General features: G+C 39.9%; 3 protein-coding genes across 4 annotated transcripts; all 3 read left to right on the top strand.

The window, feature by feature from the left end:
* Nucleotides 1–1,903: 1,903 nt before the first annotated feature.
* On the top strand, nt 1,904–7,106 carry LOC115741581 (probable inactive leucine-rich repeat receptor-like protein kinase At3g03770). The gene is made up of 7 exons (XM_030675570.2): nt 1,904–3,868; nt 4,028–4,161; nt 4,284–4,524; nt 5,365–5,576; nt 5,667–5,692; nt 5,958–6,069; nt 6,482–7,106. The coding sequence occupies exons 1-7, from the start codon at nt 2,506–2,508 to the stop codon at nt 6,689–6,691; spliced, it is 2,298 nt and encodes a 765-aa protein (XP_030531430.1). The 5' UTR covers nt 1,904–2,505; the 3' UTR covers nt 6,692–7,106.
* A 782-nt stretch (nt 7,107–7,888) lies between these two features.
* LOC115741615 (ribonuclease J) lies at nt 7,889–17,699 on the top strand. Of its 2 annotated transcripts, XM_048281009.1 has the most exons (17): nt 7,889–8,220; nt 8,792–9,020; nt 9,168–9,291; nt 9,728–9,784; nt 10,146–10,337; nt 10,426–10,503; nt 10,842–11,024; nt 11,112–11,192; nt 12,139–12,204; nt 12,293–12,385; nt 13,136–13,261; nt 13,499–13,612; nt 14,759–14,854; nt 14,933–15,030; nt 15,113–15,564; nt 16,246–16,721; nt 17,309–17,699. In XM_048281009.1, exons 1-17 carry the CDS (start codon nt 8,052–8,054, stop codon nt 17,402–17,404), a joined length of 2,730 nt encoding a protein of 909 aa, XP_048136966.1. In that variant the 5' UTR covers nt 7,889–8,051; the 3' UTR covers nt 17,405–17,699. The 2 variants fall into 2 exon arrangements, with proteins under 2 accessions (XP_048136966.1, XP_048136967.1); XM_048281010.1 differs by lacking the exon at nt 7,889–8,220 and having other exon boundaries at nt 8,879–9,020; nt 9,168–9,277.
* Nucleotides 17,700–19,287: 1,588 nt separating this feature from the next.
* LOC115732717 (putative calcium-binding protein CML23) lies at nt 19,288–23,912 on the top strand. The gene is given in 3 exon segments (XM_048281384.1): nt 19,288–19,695; nt 19,697–19,762; nt 23,441–23,912. Coding segments are annotated over 3 exon segments (810 nt in total). The 5' UTR covers nt 19,288–19,350; the 3' UTR covers nt 23,840–23,912.
* The last annotated feature ends 2,545 nt before the right edge of the window (nt 23,913–26,457 follow it).

The raw sequence follows: 26,457 nt of genomic DNA on the forward strand, positions 1-26,457 counted from the left end.
ATTTACACAATCGGTGTGTTAGTAATTAATGTATTTAAGTATACTGAAAAAGATAAATGAAAGACATAGAGAAGGAGAGAAGGACTGTAGACCGAGTCTATAACTTCATAGCACGAGAAGACACGAGTTTAGCCCGCAGTTTCTTGATATTTTTCCGACCGAGCGGAATATCCGATTGTCACAATGGTAACTAGAGGACGATTCTATAGAATGGCCACATCGAGCCAGAAGTTACTAAAATTAGCTGTGATTTGGATGAGTGGTTCTTAGAAATTTGCATCAGTTGCCCAGCCAAGTCTTTTTTGTGCGGTTTCTCTGACTTTTGATCCGATAGGGAAGATGGGAAGCTTTTGGTAACTTTGGAGGACGAGCCGCCCCCCCCCCCCTCAACTTCCGTAGGGAAAGATGCCCCTTAAAGAGTGAAGTGATAAGGAAGAGGGCCGTGCACATTGCACATGAGGGTGGGGCAACGATTCATTCAACTAGCTCCAACATGTGGCCGAGACACCAGTCGCTAGCCCACCTCCTCTTTCCCATAGCACCCCACTTTGGATTTTCTTTTGGCTCAAAGTTCCATCGATTTCAACGCCTTACATTCATGCGTCATGTCGATTGAATCTGACGAAGTTTGGAACATACCTGGTTAGATTGAGAACGTGTGGGTTGCGTTGTTGATTAGATTTATCTTTGACTTTTGTTGCATAGGTGTTTGATTTGCAAAACGGTTCATAGCACTCTGATCCGATGTTTGAAACGTTTCCGATTGTTAAGATAATGGGCTTTCATAGTTTGTGTATTGATCTATCAATCAAGTCTACTAGCCAGTGGATTCCAATTTTAGGACAGGATTGGACTGGACTGTCCACATTTAATTCCCTAAAGGAGGCGCCTCATGCCTCTTCTGCACATTTGCTGATGCAGGATTCAATAGCTTGTCCTCAACCTCAACACATACATTCATACCTGAAAAAAAAAAAAAAAACATAGGAAAGAGAGAATCTGCATCTCTTGAAATTCCGATGGCAGCATCCTCTCCTCTTCCTTCCTCCTTTTGGTGGGCGTCCTAGGATGACAATGCCCATGTCTGGTTTGCCTGAGATGGAGCAAGAGATGCTGAGAAAAGCGCATAAAGTCTCGCATGCGAATTCAAGCTGCTACAGTATGTATGGTGTTATGATGCACCCTTGAGTTGTATTAAAGAAGTCCTACATCGGATAACCGATGTGGTGTGGAACATTTTAGTTGGCCTATAACTCATTGGCTTAAGTTTTTGAGTAAATGTGGGTCTAGCTAGATATATTGATGGGTTCGGACTTAGACTCCCTTTTGATAATCGCTCTCATCAAATGGTATCGGAGCCAATAGTTGATTGGTGGCCCGCTTCCCACTCTCAATATGTAATAGTGTTTGGTTCCCAACACAATGCAAGCGCAAGTGCATGTAAGAATCTGCGGTCGGGTGCTCATTTTGTATATTACCTGTAGTCAGAGACAACCTGTCTCGTCGGGGTATGTGGCAATGCAAACCCCCAGATCGAAAGAGAGGTTTTTTTTGCTCAGAGAACGGCTTGGTTGATGCAAGGCAGAGAGGGATGGGACCGAGTGCCCCGTCAGAAGTAAATGAGCTTGTGTGTGGACCAGTCAAAACTCATAAACCCACTCGCCAACCCAAGGGCTGCTGATTGTCACAGATTCAGAGCATTTATGTCTGCCGATTCTTTCGAGGCTTAAACTTTTGCCATGCACTTCCCACTTTCCCTACACATCACACACACACACAGGAGTTGTTAGACCATGTGGTGTGATGGTACCACCAGCTTCTAGTTGAAACTTCAACGCTCTGTTTCAGGGTCGAAATTCGAGGGAAATCGCTTGTTTCAGAGGCTGTTTCAGAACTGTCCTTGGCATCCTTGGCCAAAACCAAAAATAAAATTTTTACGTGTTTTCTTTACTGAACGCTGTTATCTATGTCCTTTTCACTTCCTTGAATATTATTATGGGCCAGCAAGAGCGGTCTTTCTGCTGACGCTCCAGAGCTCAAGGAGGATTTTCCCCGCGTTGATCGCTGGTTCATTGCTCCCGTTGTACTTCTTCGTCTGTGCGTTGCATCGCATTTCGTCGTCGTTATGAGCGAGTGAGCCATGACCAGGGCCCCTCTTCCCCCTTGCACAAGACAGACAGATCATTTCAGTCCAATGGGGTACCTCCTGAATGCATTAACTCCATTGTATCCCCACCACGGAGCAACAGAGTGAGAGTTCCAGGATTTCATATTTCCTACTTGTTGCTTCTTGTTTCTTCCTTTCTAGAAATGTTCTGCGCATTTTGCCTGAAATGAACGCACCCAGTTCATGCTGGTCCATCTTTTCCGCTGATGGGTAAGCACCAAACACTACTAGTCGCTTTGGTGGCTTTTGCTTTGGTACCTTAACTTCTCTGGCTTTGGGAATCTCGTTCAGCGAAGTGGCTTGCGGCCATAACTTCCCTTATAAAGGAGAGATCTTTCATGGGGTTTCGCAGCCACTTGTCCTTGTTCTGCTTCGCTTTCGCGTGGAGTTTGCTTATTGCAGACACCCACCAACTCCAGTCGTCGCAGACCCAAGTGCTCCTTCAGCTTAGAAAGCAGTTGGAGTATCCACCGCCGCTGGAGATTTGGAACGTTCATGGAGTGGATTTTTGCTCTCTCCCTCCATCCCCAACTGTTAACCTCACGTGTGAGAACAACTTCGTTACCGAGCTCAAGTTAGCCGGCGATAAGGCGCTTAAAGGTGGTTACTTTGAAGGGTTTGCAGTACCGAATAAGACCTTGTCGCAGAACTTCTCCATGGATTCTTTTGTGAGCACTTTGGCAAGGTTGACCAGCCTCAAAGTTCTTCGTTTGGTGTCATTGGGCATGTGGGGTCCTCTTCCTGACAAGATTCATCGTTTGTCTTCGCTTGAACATCTGGATTTAAGCTCCAATTTCCTCTACGGTTCGATTCCTCCAAGGATTTCGGCCATGGTGAGGCTTCAGACTCTGGTGCTGGATGATAATTTCTTTAATGGCACTGTGCCCAATTGGTTTGATGCATTGAAAAATTTGACAGTTTTGAGCTTGAGGAACAACCGGCTGAGAGGTGAAATCCCATCTTCAGTCAATAGTGTGAACACTTTGAGTGAAGTTATTCTGTCTGAGAACGAAATAGATGGCAAATTGCCGGACCTTAGCAGATTGAGAAACCTACATGTTCTGAATTTAAGTGGAAACAAGCTTAGTTCTAGCTTGCCTGCATTGCCGAAAGGACTGGTCATGGCCTTCCTCAATAAGAACTCCTTTTCTGGCCAAGTGCCAAAGGAATACAGCCAACTGAATCACCTTCAATACCTTGATGTTTCTTTCAACAGTCTAAGAGGAGTGCCTCCAAGTGCACTCTTCTCTCTGCCGAACATCAGTTATCTGAGTTTCGCATCGAATATGTTGAGCGGGTCGTTTCCGCACGATGTGGACTGCAGCAGTAAACTGGGGTTTGTTGATTTCTCCAACAACAGATTGAGAGGCAGTTTGCCTACTTGTCTAAGCTCCAAATCAGGTGATCTGATTGTTCATTCTGGTGGGAATTGCTTATCTGTTGACTCACAGCATCAGCATGCAGAATCTTATTGCTTGGAAATTCGTGAGGTGAAACAACGTGGCTCTGGAGGGAAAAATGTAGGAGTAATGGTGGGTGTGATTGGAGGAGGTGTGGTAGCTTTCGTGCTTCTGGCTTCTGGCTTTCTCATTCTATTCACAAGATATTGTTCTCGAGGAATGTCAGAGCAGCATTTGCTACGCAAACCAGGTCTAGATGACTCAGAGGCTAGATTCTCGTCTGAGATCTTGACAAGTGCAAGTAAGTTGTCCACTGTTCAACTGACAGATCTAAAATGCTTATGTGATTGTTTTCATGCAAATATTACAAAGAAATATCCTTGTTTGGAAGTGAGATCACCACAGATATGACACTTAGATTATGCAAAGCTCTAACTGCCTCTTTTGCTCTGCCGCTTAGGGTACATATCTGAAGTTGCAAAGATCAATGCACAAAGTCTTCCACCATGTCGGTCATTCTCTTTTGAGGAGCTGAAAGTAGCTTCAAACAACTTTGATGAAACTTTACTTTTGGGTGAAGGTTCTTATGGGAAGGTAAATTCCTTCATGTTTGTCCTCCTGCATCTCAATAGTGTGGAGTTAGGTCAGAATCTCTTGATTGTACTTCGACTGGGTACTTTATATAGTTGTAACAGAGAATTCCTACATATTTCTAGCTTTACAGAGGACGACTAGATAATGGGATGCAAGTTGCTATCAGGTGTTTACCTTCAAGAAAATATTCAATCCGCAATCTAAGGCTGAGATTGGATTTGCTAGCAAAGCTTCGGCATCCACATCTGGTATGCCTACTGGGCCACTGTATTGATGGAGGTGTAAGAGATGATCCAAGGATTAACAAAGTCTTTCTAATATATGAATACGTGAATGATGGCAATTTCCAGGCTCTTCTCTCTGGTAAGCACAGAATGTTAGTGTGAGATTGATTAGTTTTGTGCCATTTTATTTAAGGAAAAGAATAATCACTATATACCTTTGTCAGAACCATGTCCGGCCCCTAAATTGCTTGCAAGCTGAATATTTTTTGATACAGTGTTACTATTTCTTTTAGCAAGTTTCCACATAGTTCCTCAGTTTTACTTTTCTTTTCTTGAATGCCAGCAGCAATAGACCTTTGGGTGTTCTCTATGAATTCCATGCTAACATAATTGAAGGTGAAGAGTGACAAATGTGGTTTGAATAAACGTAACTTGCTTAGGAGCAGAAACATATGAAAAGAAAGAGGAATAACCTTTCAACTAGAGGCAGTGTAAAGTTATGGGAGCACTCTATTCTGATTATTTATGGGAAAGGGGCAATAATTGATCTATATAAAAGGGCTAATACCACCAAAATCCCCAAGCTGGTGCACCCGTGCCACGGAGTATTAGTTTGGGATCTTTTATGACACGAAAATTAGTTTCGGGTACATGTGACAAGGGTATATCAGTTTGGAATTTTTGGTGGTGTTAGCCCCGAAATACAAAGGTACAGAGAATGTATCTTAAGGATTTAAACTATCAAGAAATAGAATCTGAAGTCTTCACTATGTGATTGTAATGATAATTGAAACCTTCAACTGAGGTTTGGTGTTGATTCTCCTCTAGTGTGAGATAGATGGGGTTGATTCTATTGACGCCATGAGTCACAGATAACATGACGAAGAACATTCTGTATCAGCTACCTGATGGCCAGCAGCCATAACGTATTTTCACCATGTTAAAAGCAAAGGCAATCAAATTGGTTTAATACTTGCAGGGAACAATCCTGCAAATGTTCTTACGTGGTCGAAGAGGTTGGCAGTGTTGATTGGCGTGGCCAGAGCCGTACACTTTCTGCATACTGGAATAATTCCTGGTTTCTTCAACAACAGATTGAAGACAAATAATGTTTTGCTTAATGAGCATGGAATGGCGAAGTTGAGTGACTACGGGTTATCTGTAATCTCGGGAGAAATTGACAAGGATGGGGTGAGGTTCATTAATGTCTTTGCCTATTGAAGAGAGTAATTTTTGGTGGAACTGATTGTGACTTATATGGTCTTGGTTTCTGCTTGACAGGGGGATGGAGAAGGCCCTAGATCGAGGTAAAATTTTTGTCTTCATAGCAAGTATGGTACACTCTTTCCTTTCATATCATCTTGTTGGGGGTCATGGATATCAGTCAGAAAAATGGACAACGTGCATGCTCTATGCAGAAGTTGTGTTCCTGCAGGAGAAAGGAGGTCATCTCTGTAGACAAAGAATTCGAGTAGAGAGCTTGCTTCTATCTTGCTCCATCATTTTTATTACTGGAAATAGTTTTTGCTTTGATCATTTTGCGTCCTTAACAGCAGATAATTCCTATTTCAGGCAAAGAAGAATCTTTGAGGATGATGCCTACAGCTTTGGATTCATAATACTGGAGTCCTTCATTGGACCTTCAATAGCGAGTAGAAGAGAGGAGTTTCTACTAAATGAAATGGTATGTTCTCAAGATCTTGTTTAAAACATTTCATAGTTGTTCTTCCTGAGACAAGCCCCAAGTTGTAAAAAGTAGGAATCCTAAAAAAAAATGAAAGCAGCTGATAAGACCTACCTATGCCCTTTGGTCCAGAAAAGAAAAGGAGCTTTGTTTTGCTCTTTATAGCTATCAAACAACTCTTGCCAGCATAACAAGGGGTGCAGGCACTGTTCTTCACCTGACTATCTTGTGCTCCTTGAGAGCCCCATTACTGAATCTGGAAATTGGAGGGTATGTACTATTTGGTTCAGAGTTCGGATGCTTCATGATTGGAGTGGCTGTTTAGGGGGAGAAAAGACCAGGCCCAAACTGCTGTTTTGCTTCGGAATTTACAATCGACTGGATTGACCTTTTCCTTATGTTGCTCTAGCAGGCATTATTGAACAGACAGGATGACGGCTGGCAGCGCATAGTGGATCCATTTATTCTAACCACTAGCTCACGAGAATCATTATCAATTGTCATCTCCATAGCAAAAAAGTGCATGTCTTTTGACGGGAGCCGTCCATCGTTCGAAGACGTCCTTTGGAACTTACAGTATGCGGCTCAAGTCCAGGCTACAATAGATGGTGAGCAGAAATAGGGAACTGCATAAAACCAGCGAATGTCTCTCATTGATGCACGAAGACGATGCCATCCGTCCTTGCTCCTACCTCTCTTTGTGTACGAGCTAGCATGTACGGCATATTAATCAGGCTGTGGGGAGGCTCGACGCTTAGAGTTTTCATCAATCGCGGGAACCCTTGTATGGCATTACATAATCCATATCGGTTAAGTGCAATCCACAGCTAATGGCTTGCACATTTCTTGCTGATGGATTTATCTGAAACAATCGCCATGTAATAATGATGGAATTCAAAACTATGATTTATTTTCTGTTGAGGATAATGATCCGAGATGGAACTGCCCCGAAATGACAAAACCAATGTGAACCGTCTCCTGTTTCTTTGTACTCCTTTTACGACGACGTTCGTAATGCACGGCTCGAATAGATTCCACCTGAAGCTCCATGTGAGGCCTGGAAATCATCTTAACTGTGAGGTTGAGGCTATACTAATGTAAATGCATGGACTTCATTCCTAGACTATGCCTGTTTTCTTACCGGTAGTCCTTAACCAACTGTAAGGCCTTGTGGTCACCAAAAGGTGCTGGCGTGCCTCTGTATGTACCTCTTTTTCAGGATTGATTCAGTTTGAAGTTCACCTTCTCGTCTTGATCCGTCCGCACCCGGTCTGGTCTGCATGCACATAAACTGCGAGGCCATGAAAATTGTTCGAGGAATGGAAAAGAAAAAGAGTACGAAAACTACCAAGAAGTCGCTAGAGTTGCTTGTGTAAGATGATTCTTCGGAGATAAGATATTTTCTAACTCTTAACCCGAGAAGTCGCTAATGTAATTTTCTCTAGGTTCATTGGGCACCTTGCCAATGAGCAGGTCTTACTTATGAGTAAGATATTAAGGCATTGGATTTAAGATTGAATATATTTGAGTGAGATCTCAATTATGGTTCTTTGAATAACAAAGGATTTGAGGCAAGAAAAGAAGATTCAAGCGACAATAATTTTTTTTTTTATGTCCAAGGTTTTTTTTAAATATTTTCCGGGCTAAATCGGTGGAAAAAATGAAATTAAAAAAATTTCAAAAGATTTAAAATTAAACTGATCGTCTTATACTTTTTAGCATGCTTATTAGATTGTTTTCGTATTGGGCAAGAGCTGCACGTGAGGCGGTACACTGCACGTGAGAGCGTTTGGAGATGATAAGAGAGGGAGGTAAACCAGGTGAGGGAACCATTGATTCGCTTCATTTCCCGCTCCAACCCACCTCCTCTCTCTCAAATCTTTGTCGTCTTGAGCCCTCCTCCTCCTTTGCTTCGTCCGATTTGCAGGGTTTGTCTTCTTCCCGACAATCTTGAAGTAGATGGGTACGACGCGATTCGGTACATGAAGTACGGGGTACTGCCGTCTCCGTTTCCGTGCACGCAGCTTCGCATGCGGCGGGCTTATCCCCACAAGATGGCTGCTTTTAGTGCTCTCTCCCCCTGTCCCTACATGCCCACTTGCCCCAAGAACAAGAGCCCTGGCAAGACCTCTGTTTCTTGCTCTGTTGCTGGTGAGTTCCTCTTTACAGGTTTCATGGCTGTTTTGTGGCAGAGTCACAGCTATTCAAGGTGGAGGTCTTGAGATATAATCCGTCTTGATTGTTTATGCTGTCGGGTTGTCTGGGGGTTTTAACTTCTTGATGGTATTGACTTGGTCAGCCACGAGCCTGTAGTTAAGCACTCAGGATAAATGTTAAACTGATACTTTCAGCTGTCTTCCATATGTAAAGCTCCGATGGAGTTTAACCTGGTGTAGTTCTGATAAAAGTCAAGAGTTGGGGGATGATTCCTCTTATGAAATTGATTGTTTTGCTTAAAAAACATAGGACTGATAACATGGTCTTGCCGGATCTCATGTTGGTGGAGAGATGCTTGAGTTCTGCTCATCTGATTAGCGTGTGTCAGACATCACCATCCGAAAGCATTTATTGAGCTCTTCAACCACATGTTTTCTTGTATCTTTGCATACTTGTTTCTGCACTCCTGAATGCAGAGTGAGCTGTGTTATATCTCAAGTTGCTTATTCTGCTCAAGGTCGGATGGTCTGCATGAAAATTATTTGCGTGATATTATTTCTTTAAGGTACGCATGGGTCTAAAATTCCAAGCAAGAAGTCTGGAAGAATGGAAGGAGCTGGAAAAAGTATGGAAGATTCTGTTAAGCGCAAGATGGAGCAATTTTATGAAGGTTCTAATGGCCCACCACTCCGTGTTCTTCCGATTGGTGGGTTGGGTGAAATTGGGATGAATTGTATGCTTGTTGGGAACTTCGATCGGTATATCTTGATTGATGCTGGTGTCATGTTTCCAGAGTAAGTTGCCTTCTCAAAAAAAAAAAAAAAGAAAAAAGAAAGAAAAAAGAAAAAAAGGGGTTTGTGAAGTTAGATATGCACTTTCCTATCTCGAAGTTTAAGCTCCTGCAGAGGAGTCTCTTGATGACACTTCTTTTCTGGTTTCAGCTACGATGAACTTGGAGTGCAAAAAATCATCCCCGACACCACATTTATTAGGAGATGGAGCCACAAAATTGAAGCAGTTGTTATAACTCATGGCCATGAAGATCACATTGGTGCGTTGCCTTGGGTAATTTTTCTTCTGACATCTCGGAGTTGTCTTCTTACACTTATTATGTTCTAAACACTTTTGGGGCGAGTTTGGAAAATGCAAATAATCCAATATGCAAATTGGAAGAAAGAATTAAGTAGGATAGCCCCAGCACGTGAACTGTCCGCAGATATTCTGATTGCTTAGGCAGAGGAGAGGCTGCAGTAGGCTCTCCAACGATTTCTATTTCACTATTGTTTTTTTGTTGATGGCTTGGTGGTGACTGCTTTATCCTACCAAGAGTAAAGCAGTTGGGAGACTTCAAAGATTTAGCTCTTTTTCTGTATTCAGTAGATGCCTTTTCTCATTAACTTTTTATCCCTTTTCCTTGTCTCCACCTTATTATACGCTTGGAACATGCTTAATGTAATATTATTTATTTTATGCTGTAAAAGTATTTTTCGTTTCTTTGCAGGTGATCCCAGCGCTGGACTCTCGCACACCGATATTTGCTTCATCCTTTACTATGGAGGTACTCCTTGCTATGGTTTTTAGAGTTTTAACTCTTGAAAGAAAATTCCCATCTGCCACAAAGTTACTAACATCTCAACCAATCACGGTTTTCCTCTAGGTGCTAACTATAACTGACTGGTATATGCAAGTTAACTAATAGTGGTTTTGTTGGAAGTTATGGTTGTATACAGTTTATATTCTCATCATATTAACCCTGGCTGAAGCTTCTTGGACTGTCTGTCTTCTGTTCAATGAAATCCCTTGAAAAAAAGTTAATTATCAATTAGATTCATTGAGTTTGTTAATCAAATAAGCTTCTTTGACTTTTTTCCTTACCTTCTGTAAAGATCTCTTCTAATCCTTTTGTGATGGTTATACAGCTTATAAAGAAGCGTTTGAAGGAGAATGGGATTTTTGTTCCATCGAGGTTGAAGATATTTAGAGCAAAGAAGAAGTTTGTGGCAGGGCCTTTTGAGATAGAGCCTATAACGGTTACCCATTCTATCCCCGATTGTTGTGGGTTAGTACTTCGCTGTGCAGATGGTACAATTTTCCATACTGGAGACTGGAAAGTAAGAATTCATTCTTCTTTTTTTCTCTTTCCTGCTGCATATTCTTTTTTATAAGTTTAAGCTGTATAAAAGCTCTTATGTTCAACAGATCGACGAATCACCATTGGATGGGAACGTCTTTGACCGTGAATCTCTGGAACAGCTCGCCAAGGAAGGTGTCACGCTGGTAGGCCATTTCATTTATTATGGCATGTTTGGCTACACATGTTTTAAGTTCTCTTTCATTTTTTGGTTGTGTCATCCCAATGAATATTAATAGGGTGAGAGTGAATCGTTGAATGTTTAAATTGCATAGATATCGACGAATGCTCTTTCTATGAGAGCACAATTAATCTTTGTTGACATACTTCAGACTCAACTGCCACTTTTTGTCTAGACTTGCTATATATATTTTCCACTTGACCGAAATGAATGTTCCTTCTCTCTCTGTCTCTTTGAATCTTTTTATGGACAGAAGCTCAAGAAAGGACATTTAGTTAACTTGTTCAGTCCCTTCACTTTCAGATGATGAGCGACTCTACAAATGTGCTTGCACCTGGGAGGACGACAAGCGAGACTTCTGTTGCAGATGCATTATTGAGACATATTTCTGCTGCTAAAGGGAGGGTTGTTACTACTCAGTTTGCCTCAAACATACACAGGCTTGGAAGTGTAAAAGCTGCTGCAGATTTAATGGGTAGAAAGATGGTATGCTTTTCCCAGCCACTATATTGTCCTGCATTGTACTTGAACTTCCTATCCGTGGATCTTACATATAGCATATGATCACGTTAGGTCCTTGTTGGCATGTCGCTGAGGACATATCTGGATGCAGCTTGGAAGGATGGGAAGGCATCAATTGATCCATCAACACTGGTAAAGCTCTCGGATCCTTTTTCCATTCTGTTGTCAATATATTTTGAGTTGTAATCTCGGTTTTTTCAGTGCTTTTCTCTAGTAACTGTTGTGATAGGCTATGACTATTAGTCTGAACCTAACTAATAAGCCTCTAGCTACAAACTTAATCTTGCCTCTAAGCATTACGGAAAAATTGTCTGAATAATCCATGTGCATGATATCCTTTCCATGAGATAAGCCTTTCATTGTTATTCTTGTCTCTTGTATAGCTATATTCCTAGCTGATTGTCCCTGTAAGTGATATGGCTGGATCCTTTGCCAAAGACGTGTTATGATCAGCCTATGCTTTTCCATCTTTTCCTTTAATTGTTTTCACCGCCAGTTATGTGGATGACGTAAGACTTTGCAAATGATAGCATATCATGATTATTGAATTTCAGAGGCATTTACATCCTATTTCTCGCAGTGTCAATGCATTTTTGGAATGAGTGTTGGATCTACATTTTTACTCACAATTTTACTTTTGACAATTGAGATTTGGTTTTACTTAACATTGAACACCTCAAATCTTTCAGCGTGGAAATATTCAAAGTCCTTAGTACTCATTAAACTTTTCATAGTTTCTTATAGTGACATAATTTTTTCCCTTTTGGTAGAAAAGTTGTAACCACTTTTCTGCAATAGACTAATGTTTTTTGTTGTCATCATTGGGACTTAAGAAGCTCTTGTTCAGGTTTCATTAGCCTTGAAAAGTCTCGATCGATTTCAGTTGGTGTGAACTTTAGAAAGCAATTGTTGGCACCTTATTTTCATAGTGTGGAATCTCATGGCCACTGACACTAAACCAAAAGCTTAAGCTGGTAGATGAAATGTCATATGCTGAAAAGCTATATCAAGTGTTGTATTTGTCATCTTAATTACTACTGTGAACTTTCCTATCAATTTATACCTTTATTTGGCACAGATTAAAGTGGAAGATATTGATGCATATGCTCCAAAGGATCTTCTAATTGTCACAACGGGCTCCCAAGTAAGAAACTTTAGTGGATTTTACTTGTTATAATTTTAAGTAACCAGAATGTAGATATTACATGTTGGTATCTGCATTGTGATGTCAGGCAGAACCACGAGCTGCCCTGAACCTTGCTTCTTATGGAAGTAGTCATTCCCTCAAATTGAACAAGGAAGACATGATACTATATTCCGCTAAGGTAATGAAGTCTGCATTGTCCTCCTTTATTTTGCATGATACATATCACATAAAATGAATCCTTGCTGAATATGCAGGAAGTATATTATACTCGCCATCACAAGATCTCTTGAAGTGAGATCAATGCAGATTCCACTTCAGTCACCGATTGGTGATTAAAGCTACTAAACAACCTTATGCCTCCATTAGTGGACAAACTGTCATATATCAATATTAGCTCATATATACATTGCAGTTAAAACCTTCTGCTGGCCTATTCTTGGACAGTTACATGATCACAAAGCATATTTTTGCCAAATTTTTTATATTTTTATTTTTATATAATTATTTCTTTTCCTTCAATCGGTTTTGCTTTTATTTTATTTATTTTTGGGTTCATCGACCGCCGACCCCAACTAGTTTGGGATAAAGGTGATGTTGATGTTGATTAGCCTTTGTTTGTTGAACCTTAATGCCACAGGATATGGCATTGGTTTTTTCTAAATATTCTTCAAATAAAGAGGAAACACCACATTTTGATCAGAGTGCTTCTTCATTAGCTTGAAATCAACTTTCCTGTTTCACTGATAAGGATAATTTACTTCTAATATTTTTGGCATGACAAGCAACCTTTTGGCTTTTCACCAATTTACTATAATGTCTTGAACATTTAGAGTTCCTTGATTAACGTCTTAAAGCATTAATACTTGTGGTTTACTATATCTTGCCACAGTTTTTATCATCAGAATGTCTCATTATCTGATATGTTCAGGTGATTCCTGGTAACGAATCGCGAGTGATGAAAATGATGAACCGCTTAGCAGATATTGGGTCAACTGTGGTAATGGGTAGGAATTCGGGGCTGCATACATCTGGTCATGGATATCGGGAAGAATTGGTAAAGTGTATTCTTGTTTCTCATGAGATTCATATTTGTTTCTTGTTCATCTTGTTGGTTAAACTATTTTGGGGTTATAATTACCAACTATATGCTGCCTAACCAGTTTGATTGTTCGTTCTAATTCTTCATTTGTCTATGTGACTAACTTTTATATTTTGTATGTTGGGATCTCTGTCATGAATTTTATTGTAGTATGGATACTGATGTTGAAGGTACATAACTTGATGTTTGAAGGATGAAGTGCTGAAGATTGTGAAGCCCCAACATTTTGTTCCTATACATGGAGAACTCTTGTTCTTGAAGGAACATGAATTGCTTGGCAAATCAACGGGTATACGACACACAACTGTAAGTCCCAAGATGATTGGCTGCGGTACAGTGGGTTAAGTGTCATTGTAAGTTTCTGCTGTGTTTGGGGTTTTTTCTATTAATTAATCCTCTATGTATACAAAAAATGGTGAAGACACCTGTTTCTGCTAAATGTAGGTCTGATGGTTCTTGATGTTCTTTCTTGTGCTTTAGAAAAATAACTTGTGCCGCATGAATAAGTTGAGTTCTGAATGGAAACTGTTGCCTTTTCTTGGTGGAATTTATCTCACATGTGGAATAGATGGTTGGACACTATTGTTCATGCTCTGGTGATAATATGTAGAGACTGCAACTGAACTAATGCATTTTGTTTTCTTGCAAGTGATTTTCCAACCAGCACCGCCATGGAATTCTCTTTTACTGTTGCCAGGAAAAGTGTCATACTATATCACTGTCCTAGATTTCACCTTATGTCCAACTAATCTAATTTGGTCCTAGAAGAAATAGATTAGTCCATCTTGTCTATCGTTCAATTAGTGATTAGAATCATTAGATAATGTGAGCATGTAGAGGGTTGTTTTCTGGCACACTTTTTCTCCATTCTATCTGGTAGTCCAGGACTTGGAGTCATAAACTGTCTACTTGGTTCACATCATCTGTCCCGAGTATATTAATTTGACCTGGCATTTTTTTTACTGCAGCAGCATTAATAAGAGAGTGTGGATCTCATGTCAGAGTATACTTAATGAAAAGTACACTCAATGCTACTTAGCGAAAATTACACTTGATGTTTTCCTTTAACTTTTCCTTGTACATTCCTGATGCACTTGAATTTCTTATTTAGTAAATCCTTTATTACCTTTACACAAAGTCTTTTCTGTTTGCTTAAGACAGAGTCAGAGGTGCATGGGAACATGTGTCTTGTCAATCTTGTAAAAAATTTAACTCCATTGCATTGAAAGTGCTTGGCAAGCTATCACTTTGTACATGCTAAAAAGAATGATAGTGTACCCCCACTGGGCATGGTTTGATGCCTGCCTTCACTTCCATGTGTCGGTTTGAGATTAATTAGTAGGTCATGGTATCTTTTTGGTATGATCGTATGACTTCTTCTGGCTGTAGTTCATTAGATTTTCTTTATATTTGGATTAGTATGTGGTGTTAAAATACTCAGTGTGTTATCAGGTCATAAAAAATGGAGAGATGCTGGGGGTTTCTCATTTGAGGAACAGAAGAGTCCTGTCTAATGGTTTTATCTCCCTTGGGAAGGAGAATTTACAGGTTGGTGTCTCTAAAATGCTTGAATGTCTAAAAGAAATCATTTGAGTTATTCTCATTAATATGTGGTCTATATTTTAGTTGATGTATAGTGATGGTGATAAAGCATTTGGTACGTCAACTGAGCTTTGCGTAGACGAGAGACTAAGGATTGCTTCTGATGGCATTGTTGTGGTCAGGTATTTAGGCAAATACTTATTTCCAAATCAAGCAATTTTGTTCTTCTGTTGCATTTGGTTCCTGATAATCCTTTTCTTGCAGCATGGAAATTCTGAGGCCTCAGAGTGTAGATGGTGTGGTGGAAGGAAGTTTAAAAGGAAAGATACGAATTACTACTCGTTGCTTGTGGCTTGACAAGGGGAAGCTCTTGGATGCGCTTCATAAAGCTGCCCATGCTGCGCTTTCTAGCTGTCCTGTTAACTGTCCCCTGTCCCACATGGAAAGAACTGTGTCTGAAGTTCTGAGGAAGATGGTGCGAAAATACAGTGGTAAAAGGCCCGAAGTGATTGCCATTGCTGCAGAAAATCCAGATGCAGTCCTCTCTCATGAGATTGAAAATAGGTTATCTGGAAAGTCACATGTCACCTTTGGGATGTCTGCACTTAAGAAAATGGTTGGTGGTAGTCCGAAGAAAACAAAATCAAGCAAGAGGCAACTGGAAGATGGCAATGGCCACCATTATTCAGAGAAATATTCAGAGCGGAGTTCTGAAGGTTTCTCTCTTCTTCTTTCGTGCTATATGCCATGTATGTGACTGTATAAACTATAGATCATTCTCTGTGGAAAATTCTAGAAATCTGATGAAATTAATAATTGACCCTGAAAAGGAAGTTATTAAAACCGTCCACTTAATTTTCCTTTTCTTTTCTTTTAGCTTATTTTACTTCTATTCATTTAATTGTATTCATGACAGCTATGAGATTGATATGGAGTAGAGATTGGCTAGTCACTTGGGAGGTTGTAGCTGGGGCAAAGGTGGAGGGTTTCAAACCCCTCACTAATAATTTCAAGTAGCAAATGAACAAAGTTAACTGATGTGAAAATTGAAACAAAGATAAACAACGTATAAAAAGAAAGGTAAAAATATTGTCCTTACAAAAGGGTGTGCTCTTGTCCAAACTGAGTGTATTTTCATATTTACATGCTGAGTTAATTAAATTTTGGAATTTGTGTGTTGCATATCAATTGAATGCCTATTGCTATAATTAACAGTATAGATTCTCACAGTGGTGGGTTGATGCTTTTTTTTGTGATCATTTGCTTTAGATAAGCTGTATAGGTTCTCTTTTTGGCATGGTGTATTTGCAATCATGCATCTGAACTTGATGCCATGGCGAACATGTGCCTCCTATCTGTTAAAATTTGACTTGACTTTGAAACAATTCTTGATCCAGGTGAGGACATTGAAGACAAAAGGTTTTTGCCTGAGGAAAACACTCCTACTACAAGTTCAGACTTATCAGAAACACAAACTGCGTCTTCCAGCACTAATGATGGGGATGATTTTTGGAAATCATGTCTTACTTCATCTCCTGTGGATAAATTGACAAGAGATGTCAACGGTTTCTTCCAAATAAATGACGCTGAGTTGGAGTCCACAGAAGATGGAACTGAGAGTAATGGTGAGGACTCCTTGCAAATGTCAACTACTCAGGCAAAACCTTCCAAGCCTCTGAAAAGGAACAAATGGAAACCCGAGGAGATTAAGAAGTTGATTAAATCGCGTGGACAGTTGCACAGCAAATTTCAAGTTGTGAAGGGCAGAATGGCCCTCTGGGAGGAGATATCGACAAACTTATTAGGAGATGGAATTGGCCGTAGTCCAGCACAGTGCAAATCTCTATGGACCTCTTTAGTTCAGAAATACGAGGTTGGTTCTCTTTTGCATCTTGTCTTTCTGTGTAGTTAAAATTCTTCGCCAAACATTCGATTCATTCCACAAATTGCAGCATAATTTGAACTTAAGAGTATTTCTGTCTGTTCTTAATGCAAGGTTAATCAATTGTTGGTTTTCCTTTGGATGTATTTCCTTGGCTTTGTATTTCCTTTGGATGATGCATTTGGTACTATCTATAGATTGTTGGTTTCTGGATTCTGTAAGTTGTGTCAAATTAATCCTTTTCGCTAGTACACTTTCTGTCTGACACCATATCTACCCATCCAAACGAGATTAAGATTGGAAGAATGGTCGCCCATTTGAATCCCAGCACTATATGACAAGGATAGATGGACCCAGAACAGGGAAAAAATGGATTGAACTGATTTGTGTTGGTTGCATGCTCATTGGAATTTGGTTGGTTTCACTATTGATGATTTGCATGGACTTGCTCCTTCATTTTTGTTTGACCTTATACTGAGTTCATAGCTTGGTTATTTTCTGCACTTTCGACAGGAAATTTGTGGTCGACTCTGCTTTCCAGTTCTTACGCTTGTGTAATGGTCTTTTTTCTCAAACAGGAAAGCAAAAGCGGGGATAAAAGCAGAAAAAGTTGGCCATACTTTGAGGAGATGGATGAAATTTTATCTGACATTGAGGCACCAGCATCAAAATAATATTTTCCCCCTTTGCCTTTTCAAGATGAGAAACTACAAGCACCTAGAAAAGTCCCTTGGCGGTGAGATTTTGGGGCAGAAGCTTGGGCGAATACGGAAGGTTACCAATGGAGATGACCTAAGCTGTGATTTGGTGCACATATCATGATTTTTCATGCTCCTGCCATCAGGTACAGGAGGTTTTCAGTAGTTTGTTGGGATCAGATAGAGGATATCCATCATTTCCTTGTCTATTATGGGGCCTCAATGAAGTTGGACAGTGAGATATATATTTGCAAGTGAATTCACTTGTTCACTCTCCTCCATCTGTCGATCTTATAAACAGTATGTGGGGCTGGGATTCATGAAAGCTTTGGGGAGCTTTGTAGAAATGACATCTGATGATGAAAATGCATTCTTAAGGTAATTGGAGACAATATGGAAATAAGTTAGACCGAGGTGTAATACTAACAAGAAGCAAAGGCTGGCCTAGGTTCCTATCCAACTGAGATTTTGTACATAATCGGATTCAAGATGTATTAGGTGTCTTCGCTCGTGCCTTACGCGGACTTTAGATCGAGTGAAATATGTTTTTCATGACTATTTATAATATTTTTGCTGGCCGCTCTGCCAGCCATCTAGGAGGCTCGGCAATGGCCGACAAAGGGAAAAAGAAAAAACAAATAAAAACAAATAAAGATGGAAACCATAAAAAAATTTTGAAAAAATATATTAAAATAATATTAATAATTGTTCATGTCAGTATAGGCCGTGCCATTAGGATAGCACGGATGAATTCAATTGGCAAAATGTGAAATGAGTTTATGGCTAAATTGATAAAGATGTAATAAGTTTAGGACTTTTTGGATCATGTGTCCTAGTATATATTTGATGTTAAACAATTAGATTATAATAATCCTGATATGACTCGATTTTTTAAGGTGCTCATTTTGGGAATTGTAAGTAGGGAAATTGCTCAATTAATTCTAGACATGTGTGGATGTTAATTTAGTCATAAACTTTTCAATTTGACTTATTTGGTTATAAACTTTTGCATGAAATATCATTGTAATTCTTTTGGCAAAGTTTCGTTGGAAATTTGTTGGGGGCGGCGGTGTGTCAAGTAGGACAGTTAATGATAAGTGGATCGTCACATCGGCGATTTCCGGCGAAAATTGATCGGAATAACTAATTGAAATTTTGCTCATAGTTGTAAAAACTAGATTGATGAGATTGAAAAATTTAGTTTTGAATTGACATCCATACGATAGGTTTTTTAAAGTTCTTCACCGTTGTATATAAAGTTCATTGCCATATTATACGATGAAACTGAAAAAAAAAAATCAAAAAAAAAAAAGGAAGAAGAAGGTTTGCCGTTTTGGTTACTGTGAAATGGTATATTTATATCAATTGCCAAACACAAGAGAAATTTTCTCTTTTTGACATGAAAAAAGGAAAAAACAACCTTTCCGACAGAAGGATGAATACAATGAAATTGATTTCCATCGAATGTTGTTGGATCCAATCGAATTAAACGCTCAATCCCCCCCTACGTTTTGGCGGACCCAGCGAGGAAGTTTCGTTGAATCAAAAAGTGAAACCAGACCAGTAATCCACACGGCAAACGAAGGAAGATCCGGTAAAAACGAATGTCGTTTGACCAAAGAATCCTCTGTTTGTGCTCTAGCACCATCATCATCGCCTTGTCAAACTCGCGTCCGCGCAGTAATTCAGACTTGTCCTCCCTCTCTCTCTCTCTCGACTTGTTTTTTCAATGGAAAGCTCGGAGTAACTTCTACGCTCTATCCTGGCTACTCTCTCTCTCTTCCCGTACCTTACGCGCTACTCATACTTTTACGTGTATAAATAAACTCCATGCTTTGATTGATCATGCAAAACCCGTAATTTCTGTGTCTTTCTTTTCTACATCTGAGTAGGTACTCTCGCTTTTCGGTGCCCGTAGTAACATGGCGAGACTCGGGGATCAATACGAGCGTGTGTTCCGGTGCTTCGATGAGGATGGAGACGGTAAGCTCTCGCCTTCGGAGCTGAGGCGGCGCGTGTGCTTGACAGGGGGAGTCCTGCTCCTGACAGAAGCGGAGGTGGTGGTGGAGTCGCTGGACTCGGACGGCGATGGCCTCCTGTGCTTGGAGGACTTCGTTGGGTTCATGGAAAATGCGAGCGAGGAAGAGAAGACGGACGACTTGAGAGAGGCTTTCGGGATGTACGCGACGGACGGGTGCGGGTTCATCACGCCCAAGAGCCTCAAGAGGATGCTCTCCAGGCTGGGGCAATCCAAGAGCATGGATGAAGTGCGAGGCCATGATAGGTCACTTCGATCTGGACGGAGATGGGGTGATCAGCTTCGATGAGTTTAAGGTTATGATGAATTGATGATGTAAGATTGCTCTGTACATATGATTGAATTACATACGGACCATTCGTTCTTAGTGAGTTGCTCTTCTTGCTTCGTTTGAATGAGGTTTCTCCTACACTTCAGTTCAGACAATTTGCCAACTGCCCACCATCTGAACAACTCATTTGAGAAATCGTCGGAAACTGTCTTAACAGCTTTAGGGACTGGATTCCCCATCTTTAAATTATCTCGTCCGACCGTTAGTCAATTACCGGTGCAAAATATACCTGTGTCGGATAGGATTTCGTTTTAAATTATCATTTGGAATGCTGGAGAATTCAAGTTAAAAAGCCAACCCCAAAAGTTCAAGCTAATAGATGAAACGAGACTCTATGTGTATAAAGAGCATATAAACCACATTATCAAGTGACGTTGGATATTTCAACACCTCCCTCACGTGTAAGCCGGATTAAGAGTGTCACATGGAATTTGACTAATGGGGTAGAAACACACACGAAATAGGCAATTCTAAGGCTTTGTTATCCAATCGAGAATTACGATGAAAAAGAGAAAAAAATGTGATGTTCTTTGCATGCCACATAAACAAGTACAAGACTCCTGTAAATGGAGGGAGAATGGAATTCGACTTAATCACAATAGTAATCCTACAATATGGCTCTAGCACCCCTCAAACTTAAGGTGACTTAAAAGGAAGTCAACTGGAGTTTAGAAAAAAAATCTAGAATTCGCTTAGGTTGATGTGTATTTGTGAAGATATCGACAGTCTTTGGTGAATGCAGTTGATACAAGTTAGTGCCATAGCGCTTGGTACGTCCATGAAAAATTTTGTATATGCTATTTGGATGGCACTTTGGTTGTCACAATGACGAACTTTCATGTCTTCTAGTTGCCATCACAACCTTAACAACTCGTGATATCGCATCAGGAAGAGTTTGCTATTCAACTTTCATACTAGAGTGAGCAACAATAATATGTTTCTTGTTATGCCATGAGATAAGTAAGCTACCGCAAACTGTAGTCCGTCATGGAGCGACAATTTTGAGGGTCACTAGCCCTGGTCGGCCTCATAATAAGCTATCAACTCCAAAGTACAATGAGTAGAAAAGTAAAGGCCATGAATGAAATAATGTACCCTTGACGTGGTGAATATTGGAGAAAGTATTTCTCAACAGCAAAGCAATTTCAACGATTGCTCTCAATCGGATCAAGATCAAAGCAATTCCAAAAATTACTCTCCATCGGATCAAGATCAGCCAAGCAATTCTGATACTTTTGGCAAGTGTAGCAAGAGTTTCCAAAGTTGACAAATACTTTTCCTTCTTTGTATATAGGATTTCAACTTTCCATGCATAAAAGTCATAACTTAAGATAGATATTGTATTATATTTATTCTAGCTGATATCTTTCCATAATGTATTAGCTATCATTTTAGCTGATATCTTTCCATAAAGTATCAGCTATCATGTACTTTAAATACTTTTAGAAATAAAGCAATCTCATCTTGTCCAATTCTTATAGCGAAGAACTTGAAGGTCTCCAACAAAATAGGCTGCACTGTGGACATGCATTGGATTACAAAATTGAACAGATTGTGCGATGTCTAGCCTAGAAGCAATGAGATATCTGAGACTACCAAGTCATTGTCGATAGAATGTAGTACTCGAAAGTGGAGTTTGACCTTTGGCATCAAATTTGGCATGGGTCTCATTAGGAGTTGCAGAAACCTTGTTTTTAATGAGTCTTGCTCGAGAAAAAAGATGAATGACATATTTAGCTTGACAAAGATATTAACCATAAGAATTTGATGGAACCTCCATGTACAAAAAGTAGCTGAGTCACCTAAGATCTTTCATTTCAAACAATTGATTGAGATATTGCTAGAGTTTTCAAATGCCAGTGCGACTATCGCTAGCAATAATCATGTTGTCCACATATAAGAACAACATAATAAACCCACGAGATGTGTGTTGAATGAAAAGAGGATGGTCATAGGGACTGATTTTAAAACCAAAGAATTCCATTATTTGACTAAAGTTGGAATACTATGCATAGGGAGCCTATTTCAATCTATATAACGGTCGAGGCAATCTACACACTTTTTAGAAGGACGCTTGTATAGAGGAGGAGGCACCATATAGACTTCCTTGGTGAGTTTGTCATTTAGGAATACATTTTTTAAAGACCAATGGTTAACAACGGCAACAACAAGAAGACTTTGGACAGAAGTAAGATATGCAAAAGGAGCATAAGTTTTTCCATAGTCAATTCCGTGTTCTTGAGTAAAACTTTTCGATACCAGCTGAGATTTATAGCAGTTCATAGAACCATCCGCCTTTATGTTAGTATTATATACATTTTACAACTTACAACAGACTTGCCGAGAGGCAAATTAACCAAATCTCGGGTATAACATTTGTCTAAAGCCCGCAACTCATTTGTCATTGCTTGTTGTCAAAGAGGATTATAATTGTGAGATTATGTGGGATCACTATCAATTGTTCAAAAAGCTTAACCTGTTAAAGACATGCTTTAATATTTAAATATTTTATGATCTCCTATTATGATGCCATGTAAGATTATATGGGAATACATCGAACTGTTCTAAAAGTTTAAGCTGTTAGATGCGGACATGATTTTAATGATTGAATTTTATTACAACTACTAGCTTATGTATTTATGTGAGGTTGAGGCAATAGTAGAGTAACAACAGTAATCATCACAAAAGCTAGCAGAAGGTTGACTTACTCTGATGGAACGATGATGAGAGGATGATCAAAATATCCGAGGGTGGAGAATCCTCGGGTGGGGCAAACATGTCAGAAGTTGTCGAATTGGTATCGCCGGCCTACATCAAGATTTGGAGAAAACAATTATGGAGAGGAAGCTTCACAAGTGGACGCAAGTGTTTCATCTTCCGGAAAAAAAAAAATTGCACTGAAGGATTTGTAAAGAAAGGGATCCGATTAGGCCATTTGAAGGGATGAAAAGGCTCGAATGTCTGAAGAGACGAAAGATAAGAACATCTTATATTCCCAAAAGGCGACATGACAAAATACACCAAGATGGATAGATCTTAGTTCTTAGTAAATTGATATTTTATACATAAATCAATCTATATTAGACCAAAGGAAACATATATTTTCATTATGACTTATGATATAGTTCGCACTACGTATTGAATGCATGTGCGACGTAAAATATTTTTGAGTAGATCCAATGGGAGCCAGCTAACGAAATAAGGTCAGGATCCGAGCATCTTCTGTTTTAACGAATTGAACATAGAGATATTGATAACTCACAAAACCGTGGGAAGCCTTGTTCTAGACGGTTGAGATTTGACCATTGCGAATTCGAAAAGCCATATTCTGGCCCCACATATGATACCATCATCTTGTCAAACTTGCCACGCCGCGGCAATAAATAGATCCTTCTTCTCTTTTGACATTTTTTCAAGGGAAACCTCAGAGCAACATCTACGCTCCATCCTGGGTACTCTCTCTTCCTTGCCTCCCGCGGTACACATACTACGTATATAAAACTCCATGCTTGATTGATCAAGCAAAACCCACCTCTGCCTTCGGATCTCTCTTCTGTAGTTTTCTTTCTTTGCTACAGCTGAGTGAGTACTCTCGGTTTTCAGTGTCCATAATAGGATGGTGAGACTCGCGGATCAATACGAGCGTGTGTTCCGGTGCTTCGATGAGGATGGAGATGGTAAGCTTTCGCCTTCAGAGCTGAGGCAGCGCGTGGGCTTGATGGGCGGAGAGCTGCTCCTGAAGGAAGCTGAGGTGGCCATCGAGTCGCTGGACTCGGACGGGGACGGCCTCCTCTGCTTGGAGGACTTCATTGGGTTCATGGAAGGTGGGGACGAGGAAGAGAAGATGGGGGACTTGAGAGAGGCTTTCGGGATGTACGCGACGGAGGGGTGCGGGTTCATCACGCCCAAGAGCCTCAAGAGGATGCTCTCCAGGCTGGGGCAGTCCGAGAGCGTGGATGAGTGCGAGGCCATGATAGTTCATTTCGATGTCGATGGCGATGGGGTGATCAGCTTCGATGAATTTAAGGTTATGATGATGTAAGACTTCATTGTACATAATATTGAATAACCGTTTGATCTCATATGGACCATTCGTTCTTAGTTGTTCTTCTTGCTTCATTTGAATGAGTTTCCCATGCACTTCAGTTCAGACAAATTGCTGACTGCCCACCATCTGAACAACTACTTTGACATTCGTCGGAAACTGTTTCATCAGGTTTGGGGACTGCTCTCCCACCTTGGATTGTCTCGGCCGACTGTACCGATGCAAAATATACCCGTCGGACAGGATTGTGTTTCAAATTATCATTTGATATTTAGAATAAATTAAGTTAGAAAGTCACATCCAAAACCTTAAACTGGTAGACGGAGAAAAATCAAGTGTATATAAAGAGCATATAAACTCTATTGTCAAGCGATGGCGATTATTATAACACTCCCTCTCACGTGCAAGTCAGGTTAGTAGTGACACGTGGAATTTGACTAACATGGATAGACACACACATGAAGAAGGCAAAACCTAGGCCCTGTAATCAAGTTGAGAATTCCAATGAAAGAGAAAAAATGTAATATTCCATGAATTGCCACATGAAAACTACAAGACTCCTATATAGAGAGAGACAATGCGATTCGACTTAATCACAATAATAATCCTACATATATCTCTAACGGCTCCTCAAACTCAAGGTGACTTAAAAGGAAGTCCACTAGAGTTTGGAGAAAAGATCTAGAAAACGCCCAAGTGGATGTGTATTCATGAAGATATTAACATTTTGATTAGTGTATGCAAGTCGAGCAGTGCCACGAAAAACATGGTATCGGATGGAATAACAGTCTATTTTAATGTACTTGATGCGTTCGTGAAATATTATTACGTGCTATTTGGATAGCACTTAAGTAGTCACAATGAATGATTGTTCTCCTATTATGTCACTCTTTCGTGTCTTCCAATAGACGTTACAATGACAATAACTCGTGACATCGTATCAGCAAGAGCTCTATATTTTGAATCTCTTCTAGAGCGAACAACGATTGTTTCTTGCTATGCTACAAGATAAGCAAGGTGCCCAAAAAACGAAAAATAGTAGCCCGTAGTGGAGCGACGAACTTTATGGTTATCATCTCAGTTAGGATTAGAATAAGCTGTCAACTCCAAGGTAGAATGAGCATCATGAAATAATGTACCCATGACGTAGCGAAAAATTTGAAGGATTACAACAAAATGAGTCATACAAGGCATGGTTATTTATTTACTGACAATATGAACAACATAAATAATATCAACTCGAGTAGCGGTGAGATATATAAGATTGCCGACCAAAAGTCAATAGAGTGAAGGATTCGAAAGAGGAGTCCATCAAATTTGGCATGAGTCTCGCTGGGAGTTCTAGCAACTTTATTGTCAATGAGTTTTGTTTTAGATAAAAGATCAATAGCATATTTAGCTTGGGAAAGATATTAACTAGAGGAATCTGAAGTAACCTTCAAGTCTTAGAAGTAGCTTAGTCACCCATGATATGTCATCTCAAATTGCTAATTAGGCTATTGCTGGAGTTTTGAAATGCGATTGCTACCATCGCCAGTAATAATCATGTCATCCACATATTGTAAAATTATAATACTAGTAATTCTTAATATATTTCTAACACTCTCTCAAACTCAATGTGACTTAAATGAAGTCAATAGGAGTTTGGAGAGAAGATCCAAAAAACGTCCAAGTGGATGTGTTTTGATGAAGATATTAATAGTTTGATCAGCGGATGCACTGGATGCAAGTCAAATAGTGCCACGAAAAACATGGTATGGAATGAATGATAGTATATTTCAATGTGCTTGATGCGTTCATGAAAACATTATTATATGCTATTGGGCACTTTAGTTGCCACAATGAATGACTATTATGCTATTATGATGCACTTCCATGTCTTCTTGCAGTCATTACAACCATCATAACTAAGTTATCGTACTAGCAAGAGCTCGATGTTATGCTTCTGTACTCGACGAGCAATAATGGTTTGTTCGTCGCTAGACCACAACATAGGTGAGCTGCCCAAAAAGAAATAATCCCATAATGGAGAGACGATCTAAAGGGTTACCAGCTCGGTGAGCATCGGAAAAAGCTATCAGGTCCCAGATAGAATGAGAAAAAAAGAAGAAGTAAAGCTAATGAAAAATTGCACCATTGACATTGAGATGAATTCGAAGGCTTGCATCAAAGTGACTTGTATAGGGGCACGTTCATGTACTAACAAACAATTATAAATGAGTGCTATCACGTTGTGCCGCAATGAGACATTTAAAACTGTCAACCAGCTATCAATAGAGTGCAAAATTCGAAAGAGGAGTCACATCCATGGCATCAAATTTGGCATTAGTCCCAATATGAGTTATAGCAACCTTGTTATTAGTGAGTCCTACTTGAGAAAGTAGGTTAGCGATATATTTGACTCAACAAAGATAATAACCAGAGGGATTTGAAGTAATCTCGAAGCCTGAAAAGTAGCTAAAAGTCACCCAAAACCTTCCCGCCGCGAAGCTTCAGTTGATCAAGTGGATCAACCAATCCACACGTAGACGAAAAAAAAACAGAGAGAGACAACAGAAATACGCAGATACCTTTTTGTGGGGGTAGGTCTAGTCAGTTGACCAGATAAGCCTTTG

Source organism: Rhodamnia argentea, chromosome 6 (assembly GCF_020921035.1).
Source record: "Rhodamnia argentea isolate NSW1041297 chromosome 6, ASM2092103v1, whole genome shotgun sequence".
In the NCBI taxonomy this organism is placed as follows: Eukaryota; Viridiplantae; Streptophyta; class Magnoliopsida; order Myrtales; family Myrtaceae; genus Rhodamnia; species Rhodamnia argentea.

Excerpts from the sequence above, each read along its gene's own strand:
- LOC115741615 (XM_048281009.1), top strand. The coding sequence starts at position 8,052 with ATGAAGTACGGGGTACTGCCGTCTCCGTTTCCGTGCACGCAGCTTCGC. Across the intron at positions 8,221-8,791 it reads TGTTTCTTGCTCTGTTGCTG|GTACGCATGGGTCTAAAATT; the intron begins GTGAGTTCCTCT and ends TATTTCTTTAAG. Across the intron at positions 12,205-12,292 it reads TTGTCACAACGGGCTCCCAA|GCAGAACCACGAGCTGCCCT; the intron begins GTAAGAAACTTT and ends TTGTGATGTCAG.
- LOC115741581 (XM_030675570.2), top strand. The coding sequence starts at position 2,506 with ATGGGGTTTCGCAGCCACTTGTCCTTGTTCTGCTTCGCTTTCGCGTGG. Across the intron at positions 3,869-4,027 it reads TGAGATCTTGACAAGTGCAA|GGTACATATCTGAAGTTGCA; the intron begins GTAAGTTGTCCA and ends TCTGCCGCTTAG. Across the intron at positions 6,070-6,481 it reads AGTTTCTACTAAATGAAATG|GCATTATTGAACAGACAGGA; the intron begins GTATGTTCTCAA and ends TTGCTCTAGCAG.